The sequence below is a fragment of the Anabrus simplex genome, chromosome 7 (assembly GCF_040414725.1).
Source record: "Anabrus simplex isolate iqAnaSimp1 chromosome 7, ASM4041472v1, whole genome shotgun sequence".
Taxonomy (NCBI): Eukaryota; Metazoa; Arthropoda; class Insecta; order Orthoptera; family Tettigoniidae; genus Anabrus; species Anabrus simplex.
In genome coordinates this window covers 291980651-291989943 of record NC_090271.1, presented here as the reverse complement: position 1 = coordinate 291989943, position 9293 = coordinate 291980651, and the positions used below count along the sequence as shown (strand labels likewise).

Here is a 9293-nt window from a genome sequence, read left to right as displayed (position 1 = left end):
GGCAAGAGCGCGATCCTAGTGGCTGAACGGTGAACTAAGATGGCACCCGTTTTCAGTAGTGCATTTCAAGGCCTTGTGTTATAGCGTAGGCAACGGAACAAATTGTGAACTGCATTGGTGTACTACTTTATTGGAATTGTGTCCGCGTGTAGAACTAGTACTATACGCGCACTTTATCTTGAGCCCGGATCTCCATAGTAACGAATGGGAACTAGGGCTCAAGAAAAAGTGCGCGTACTATACAAATATAATACAGTATTGTGTCTGGGTGAAATAACGAGCCCAAATCAACTTCACAAAAAAAAAAAAAAAAAAAAAAAAAAAAAAAAAAAAAAAAAACATTACGTTATCAACTTAATATTAGATGAACAGTTAGTTATTAAATGTAATATTAATAGTTAACATTCCGAGACGTAATCTTGAATAGTATTTTTCAGTCTTATTCCCATCATTTGTAGTAGTAGAATTATGAGCAATTGGACTGGTATATAATGAATTCAGTGAGGTTAGAAACGAAGGAAAATGGTATACGATTTTGTCTTCGTACTAAAGGGTTTGACACTTGAATAGTGAAGTGAATACTATTGTTCTTAGTCCCCCCTCCGTGAGAAAAATAATGGCAGCTCCAGTACCTTCTGATCCTGAATTGGAGGTTAAAGTTAAAAAAGGTTAGTGAAATATAAATTGGTACGATTACCATATTTCTTAAGTGAGGCCATATAGTAGAAAGAGTAGCCTATATAGTTATTTTTCTGATTACAATAATGTGGTAACGTTTAGAGGTCTTTTACACGACAAGCACGCATTGCAGAGATAGCTTGTGATAAGCCGTTTGAATGCGTATTTTATGATGAAAGCCGTATCTTGTGAAGTTGTTTACGGCACTCTAATAATAATGTTATTTGTATTTATGTCTAATTAATTACCTTTTGTAATCTCCGAGTTGCCGGAATTTAGTCCCACATGTGTTCTTTTAGGTGGCAGTAAATCTACCGACAGGAGGCTAACGTATTTGAGCATCTTCAAATACTGATGAGCCAGGATCGATTCTGCCGAGTTGGGTCAGAAGGCCAGCACCTTAACCGCCTGATCCACGCAGTGTAGCTAAGGCATTTCTCACGTCATTATTTGGTCCAGCCAGATTTTAGTTAAACATGACATCTGTTGAGTAAAAATCTAGATCAGTTGCTGCTCGTTTGCATTGTCTCTCCTGAAGAAGTTCCCCGTTTTGCTTTGTAGGTAGGAGCTGCAATCTGGTTTTCAGATCTTCCAATAGGAATGTCTCTGAAGCTGGTTCATATGCCAATCTTGAGAGTGACATCTTGGAGATTTGAGGTCGTTCTCGGCGTTTCTTCTCCGTGATTTTTTCCTTCCAGCTGATTGGTAAGAAAGGCATTGTGTCTAAAAAGGTGGCCAGTGAATTTAGCTCTTCTTCTTTGTATCATTAACATCAGTTCTGTCTTCCCATGGATTTCTTGCAGAATGCTCTTGTTTGTTCTCTTTTCAATCCATTTAATCCTTAGCATTTGTCTCCACACCCACATCTCAAATGCTTCCAGTTGTTTGCAATTCTGATCTCTAATTGTCCAAGATTCACGGCCATACAATAGTACACTCCATACAAAAGAAATCACAAATTTCTTCCTAATTCCAAAATCTAAATTTGTACTGTTGATAAGATTTCTCTAATTAATAAATGCCTGTTTGGCCATTGCTATTTGCCTTTTGATTTCTTTGCTACACCTGTCGTCATTCTGTTGCAGTAATTAGGGCAGACTTAACTGCAGTTTAGAATTGTGTAGACCTAATTATTGTGTATTACTTTCGGTTTTCAGTAATTAACAGCAATATTAATTCTGTTAGGGTGTTGTAGAAAAAAATTCGTACAACTAAGTACCGGTAGTATTGTAGTGTAGTAGTAGCTTATATTAATTAGGCCTACCTTGTTTTTGTGTGATTTTTGTGAACTATCCTAGACAATATTTCTTTCCTTTCATTTTTATAGGCAATATTTCTTTCCTTTCATTTTTATTTGCACAGAATAAGTTATTTTATTTTTCCTTTTCTTCCCATTATTCCGTAAATAATGGCTAAGCAGTGCAACTGTAGGAACTGTGGGTGTGGCCAGGCATTAAGGAGTATGAGGGAGGAGTTGGAGAGTTTGAGGGAGATTATTAGGATTCTCTCAGAGGACAGCAAGGAAAGTCGGCCTCCCTCAAAAAATGTACAGGATACAGTAGGTGTAAAGGAGGGATGGGAAAGAAATGGGGGAATTGTAGAAGACAGGTGGTCCAATGTTTTCAGGGGAAGGAGATTGCAGGCTAAGGGCTCTGTTCAGGATCAGAATTCAGGACAGGTGTCTGTTAGAAATCGCTACGAGTCACTGCAGGTAGAACAACCGAGGGAAGATGGGGAACAGGGAACTGTTGCTGAGATGTGTGGAAGTAGGAGGAAGGGAAAAGGTAGGAAAGGGAAATGTAGTGTAGTGGAAAGGAAAAGACAGTTCAAACAGGATCATGGGAGGGAGAAGAGGGAGGAGGAAGTAGCTTCTGCAGCAGTGAGAGAAGATAGGGCTGACCAGGAGGGGATCAAATGAGGTGGGTAGGGTTGAGGTTCTGGTCATGGGGGATTCCATCGTTAGACATGTGGAGAAAGTGTGTGGAGGAAAGGGAACCATGGTAGAGTGTTATCCAGGAATTAGGTTGAGGCAGATGTTGAGGAAAGTAGAAGAGAAGGAAGAGGGAAAGGAGAAGGTGGTAGTGTTTCACGTTGGTACTAACAATGTAAGGCAAGCAGGTATAAGTACCAACATAGTTGGGGATGTGTGCGATCTGGTAAATGTAGTTTAAGGAAGCGGAGATTGTTATGAGTGGAATACTCTGTAGGTGGGATACGGACTGGAAGGTGATTGGGGATTTAAATGAGACTATGGAGTGGGTATGTGGGAAACTGGGAGTGAGATTTCTAGATCCTAATGGGTGGGTAGGAGACAGGGATCTGCGTCCAGATGGCCTTCACTTAAACCGCAGTGGTACATATAAGTTAGGAAACTTGTTTAGAAGGGTTATAGGCAGGTACATTCAGGGAAACGGGGTGGCCTAGGGAGCGGTGTTAAGCGAACAGGGAACTGGAAATCAAGTAGGGATGACATAAAAATGTTAGTGTTCAACTGTAGAAGCATTGTAAACAAAGGAATCGAATTAAGTAATTTAATAGATATATAGCCTACTTACCAGATATTGTAAGAGGAGTTGAATCATGGCTGAGAAATGATATAATGGATGCAGAGATATTCTCACGGAACTGGAGTGTGTATCGTAGAGATAGGATAGGAATGGTAGGAGGGGGAGTATTCATTCTGGTGAAGAAGAATTTGTAAGCTACGAAAACGTTAAGGATGAAAAACATGAAATTCTGGGTGTCAGGCTCTTCTCTAAAGATAATAGGCAACTTGATGTCTTTGGAGTGTACAGACTGGGAAAGGGTAGCGCTGGTGCTAATTCAGTATTATTTGATAAGATAATCATCTATGTTGGAAATGTAATGGAAAGGAATGTGATAGTAGCAGGTGATCTGTTTACCAAATGTCAGTTGGGAAGGTAATCCAAACGACAGGAAGCATGACCAACAAATGTCAAATAAGTTAATATGGGAAGGGCAACTGATTCAGAAAGTGATGGAACCAACTAGAGGGAAGAATATTTTGAATGTGGTGCTGATAAAACCCAATGAGCTCTATAGAGAAACCGAAGTAATAGATGGTATTAGTGATCATGAAGCTGTTTTTGTCATAGTTAAAAATAAATGTGGAAGGAAGGAACCTATTAAAATTAGGACTATTATGCAGTACCATATGGCTGATAAAACAGGCATGAGGGAGTTTTTAAAGAGTAACTATGATCGCTGGAAAATGGTAAATAAAAATGTAAACAGACTCTGGGATGGCTTTGAAGCAATTGTTGAGGTATGTGAAAATAGGTGTGTTCCTTTAAAGGTGGTAAGAAATGGTAAGGATCTACTATATTATAACAGAAGTAGAGAGACTAAGGAGGAGGTGCAGACAGGAAAGAAATAGTTAGAAATGGTTATGGAAGTAAGGAGAAATTGAAGGAACTTACTAGGAAATTGAATCTAGCAGAGAAGTCAGTTAAGGATAACATGATGGCAAGCATAATTGGTAATTGGTGGTCATACAAATTTTAGTGAAAAATGGAAGAGTATGTATAGGTACTTGAAGGCAGAAACAGGTTCAAATAAGGCCATTCCAGGAATCCTTAATGAACAAGGGGAGTGTGTATGCGAGGATCTTCAAAAGGCAGAAGTATTCAGTCAGCAGTATGTAAGGATTGTTGGTTACAAGGATAATGTCCAGATAGGGGATGTGAGTAACACTAAAGAAGTATTAAAATTTACCTATGATAACAATGACATTTACAGTAAGATACAAAAGTTGAAAACTAGAAAAGCTGCTGGAATTGATAAGATTTCTGGGGATATACTAAAGGTAATGGGTTGGGATATAGTACCATATCTGAAATACTTATTTGATTATTGTTTGTTTGAAGGAGCTATAGCAAATGAATGGAGAGTTGCTATAGTAGCCCCTGTTTGTAAAGGAAAGGGTGATAGACATAAAGCGGAAAATTACAGGCCAGTCTGATATGCATTGTATGTACGTAGTAAGCTATGGGAAAGCATTCTTTCTGATTATATTAGACATGTTTGCAAAATTAATAACTGGTTTGACAGAAGGCAGTTTGGGTTTAGGAAAGTTATTCGACTGAAGCTCAGCTTGTAGGATTTCAGCAAGTTACAGCTGATATCCTGGATTCAGGAGGCCAAATGGACTGTATTGCGATTGACCTATCTAAGGCATTTGATAAAGTAGATCATGGAAGACAACTGGCAAAAATGAGTGCAATTGGACTAGAAAAAAGAGTGACTGAATGGGTGGCTATATTTCTAGAAAATAGAACTCAGAGAATTAGAGTAAGCGAAGCTTTATCTGACCCTGTAATATTTAAGAGGGGAATTCCTCGAGGCAGTATTATTGGACCTTTATGTTTTCTTATATATATCAATGATATGTGTAAAGAAGTGGAATCAGAGTTAAGGCTGTTTGCAGATTATGTTAATCTGTACAGAGTAATAAATAAGTTACAAGATTGTGAGTGGCTGCAGGGTGACCTCGATAGTGTTGTGAGATGGACGGTGGACAATGGTATGATGATAAACGGGGTTAAAATTAGGTTGTGAGTTTCACAAATAGGAAAAGTCCTCTCAATTTTAATTACTGCGTTGATGGGGTAAAAGTTTTGTGGATCATTATAAGTACCTAGGTGTTAACATAAGAAAAGACCTTCATTGGGGGTAATCACATAAATATGATTGTTAATAAAGGGTACAGATCTCTGCACATGGTTATGAGTGTATTTAGGGGTTGTAGTAAGGATGTAAAGGAGAGGGCATATAAGTCTCTGGTAAGACCCCAACTAGAGTAGGTTCCAGTGTATGGGACCCTCACCAGGATTATTTGATTCAAGAACTGGAAAAAAATCCAAAGAAAAGCAGCTCGATTTGTTCTGGGTGATTTCCGACAAAAGAGTAGCGTTACAAAACTGTTGCAAAGTTTGGGCTGGGAAGACTTGGGAGAAAGGAGACGAGCTGCTTGATTAAATGGTATGTCCCGAGGTGTCAGAGGAGAGATGGCGTGGGAGGACATCAGTAGACGAATAAGTTTGAGTGGTGTCTTTAAAAGTAGGAAGGATCACAATACAGTATGAAGATAAGGTTGGAATTCAAGAGGACAAATTGGGGCGAATATTCGTTTATAGGAAGGGGAGTTAGGGATTGGAATAACTTACCAAGGGAAATGTTCAATAATTTACCAATTACTTTGTGATCATTGAAGAAAAGGCTAGGAAAACAACAGATAGGGAATCTGCCACCACCGGGCGAGTTGGCCGTGCGCGTAGAGGAGTGCGGCTGTGAGCTGGCATCCGGAAGATAGTAGGTTCAAATCCCACTATCGGCAGCCCTGAAGATGGTTTTCCGTGGTTTCCCATTTTCACACCAGGCAAATGCTGGGGCTGTACCTTAATTAAGACCACGGCCGCTTCCTTCCAACTCCTAGGCCTTTCCTATCCCATCGTCGCCATAAGACCTATCTGTGTCGGTGCGACGTAAAGCCCATACCAAAAAAAAAAAAAAAAAAATCTGCCACCTGGGCGACTGCCCTAAATGCAGATCAGTAGTGATTGATTGATTGGTGATCAGGCTTCCTAGATAAGGGAAACTGGTGACTTGTTCCACTATCTTGTCAGTAAGCTTAGTGTTAGTGTGAATTCATTCAGGATGTTTACTCACAACTAATATCTTGGTCTTCGTAACATAAATGTTAAGTGTGTGTCTGACAATGCTGATGACAATACATTCAGCATCTTAGACAACTCTTTCTCAGAGTGCTACAATTGCTGTGTCATCTGCAAATCAGATGCTTTGGATATGGTGCCCATTTTCGTTTACTCCTTTAATTTAATAATAATAATGCTATTTGTTTTAGATCCCACTAACTACTCTTTTATGGTTTTCGGAGACGCCGAGGTGCCGGAATTTAGTCCCGCAGGAGTTCTTTTACGTGCCAGTAAATCTACCGGACACGAGGCTGGCATATTTGAGCACCTTCAAATACCACCGGACTGAGCCAGGATCGAACCTGCCACGTTGGGGTCAGAAGGCCAGCGCCTCAACCGTCTGAGCTACTCAGCCCGGCCGTTTACTCCTTTAGTATTTGCCTTAAACTTATTTATGGCTTCTTCAATGAATACGTTAAAAAGGTATGGTGAGAGAGAGAGGGAGAGCAACCCTGCCTTACACCTTTCCTGATTTTTGCTATCTGGATGCTTCCTCCGAAATCTACCATTGTGGTCTGTCCTTCACAGAGTCCCAGAAACATCCTCCTGTCTTCCCTATCCAAACCTGTAGCTTTAAGAATTTTAAACAGTTTGTCCCAACTCACATTGTGAAAGTTATGGTGGTTTTTAAATAAATTTGTTTGAAACTTTTACATTCTGTACTCCAATACGGCTATCATAATGAGACTTGTACCATGTAACCAACTCACATTATCAAAAGCCTTTTCAGTATCTACAAACGCTAGATAGGTGTGCCTATTCATCTCCAACCTCCTTTCTAATATTGTTACCAAGAGATTTGGCGGTGCGGTTAGGGGTGCGCAGCTGTGAGCTTGCATCTGGGAGATAGTGGGTTTGAGCCCCACTGTCGACAGCCCTGAGGTAGTTTTCCGTGGTTTCCCATTTTCATACCAGGCAAATGCTGGGGCTGTACTACCTTAATTAAGGCCACGGCCGCTTTCTTCCAACTCCTAGGCCTTTCCTATCCCCTCGGCGCCATAAAACCTATGTGTGTCGGTGCGATGTAAAGCCAATTCCACTCCACTCAAATATTGTTCGGAGAGCTAAGATGGCTTCTCTTGTTCCCTTCCCTGTCCTAAAGCCTGGTCCTGATCAATTTGTAAATTTAATTTGTTTTTTATTGTGTTTTTAATTATTGATAGTAGTATTTTGGATGTATAAGAGAGGTGAGTTATGATTTTGTGATGAGAACATTTTACATTACTTCCCTTCTTTGGTATCATAACCGTTTTTGCTTTTGATGAAGTCTTCTGGAATTTCACCTTCATCATAGCATCTGCATTTCATGGCAAACAGAAGTTCTTTCATGTTGCATTTGATGCTTTCATGGCCCGTACTTAGACAGGATACTGTATAGGCTTTTGGGCTTATGCCCTGTCAAGATTTTCACCTTATTTTCTTGACATGCCTAGAAGTTCTTTCAATTTCAATTTCTCAGCCATATTGTGTAGCAGTTCTCCAGGTATCTTATCTGGACCGGTAGCTTTATTTTCATGTAATTGTGCTGATTCAAACTCCCTCCTTGAGATTGTAGGACCTTTATTATCATTGACTACTTCATGTTCTGGTTAAATACACCTTAGATCATACAGCACATTTTCTCCTTCATACAGTTGTTCAAGATATTCCTCCACCATGCACTGATGTCATCATTATCTGTTAATATTTTCCCATTTTTATTTCTTACCACAGAGCTTTTCACTTTAGGTTTCCAGTTTAATATCGTAATGCTCCTATACACTATGTCTGTCCTTCCTTCAGCAATATCTTTTCTGATATTCTCAGTTACCTCAAGCATTCACACTTCTTTTGCTCTTCTACACAGAGTTGTAATCTGATTTTTGACTTTTCTGTATTGTTCTTGGCTTTCTGTCATGTTCCTCATGTTCCCTCTCCTGTACTCTTCACTATCATATTAAATATTTATCTGGTAATCCGCGTTTTTTTGGTTCCGATCTTCTAGTTTCCAGTGTTTCATGAGCTACACCTAGCAAACCTTCCTTTATAGTATCCCATTCCAATTCTTCACATCCTTTGGTTAATTCTTTTTTTACCGGTACATAAACGTCCATAGTTCGATGGTCTCTTAACTTGGCTAAATCCAAAGTTTTCGCTATTTGGTGATCGATTCTTTTCAGTTGGATACTGCATTTGGCCATAACTAGGCAATAGCCACTGTCAAGCTCTATCCCATGATAGCCGTGACTTGTTTTGATTTGATTGCAATATCTTCTCTTGACAAGGATATAATCATTTTGATAACAGGCAGTGTCACCCGGTACTTTCCAGGTGTATCTCCTGCGTAATGGAACGTCAAATAAGGTGTTTGTTACAATCATATTGTACTGATCCAGAAGTCTAGTAACCTCTCCCCTGTTTGTTCCTGACATCTAGACCAAACTTCCCAATTCCTTCTCGGCCTGGTTGTATTCCAACAATAGCATTAATATCTCCCATGATTATGACATTATCTGATTCCTTCATCAGATTTGATATTACTTCAATGTTCTCATACATTTCTGCTATTTCTTCATTTGAGCTGTTTGATGTTGGAAAGTACATTTAAACAATAAACAGGTTTCTGGAATTTTTTGATTGTTGTAACCAGAATCCTCTCATTAACATGATAGGTGTTCATCTCATTTCTTGCCCAGTTACATCTGATTAGCAGTACTACTCCATTACTGCCTCCATTTGTACTACCACTATAGATCATTCTAAAGTCATCACTGTAGATTCATCATTTTCTGGCCATCTTATTTCACATAAACCCAGAATATCTGGTTTTCTTTCATTCATGACAATTTTAGCTTCTTCCATCTGCTTCCAGCAACGTTCTCACATTCCACGTTCGAATTT

At 39.4% G+C, this 9293-nt stretch overlaps 1 protein-coding gene across 2 annotated transcripts in view; it reads left to right on the top strand.

The window, feature by feature from the left end:
- Nucleotides 1-341: 341 nt before the first annotated feature.
- LOC136877580 (BLOC-1-related complex subunit 8 homolog) overlaps nt 342-9293 on the top strand; it is a 241601-nt gene continuing 232649 nt past the window's right edge. Inside the window, exons 1-2 of one of the 2 annotated variants that reach the window (XM_067151737.2) lie at nt 342-668; nt 6563-6836. Coding sequence is in view for 1 of the 2 variants with exons in the window: in XM_067151736.2 (XP_067007837.1) it covers nt 617-668 (52 nt within the window). In the remaining variant the exon portion in view is untranslated. The remainder of the gene's footprint in view (nt 669-6562; nt 6837-9293) is intronic. The other variant, XM_067151736.2, reaches the window with a different exon arrangement.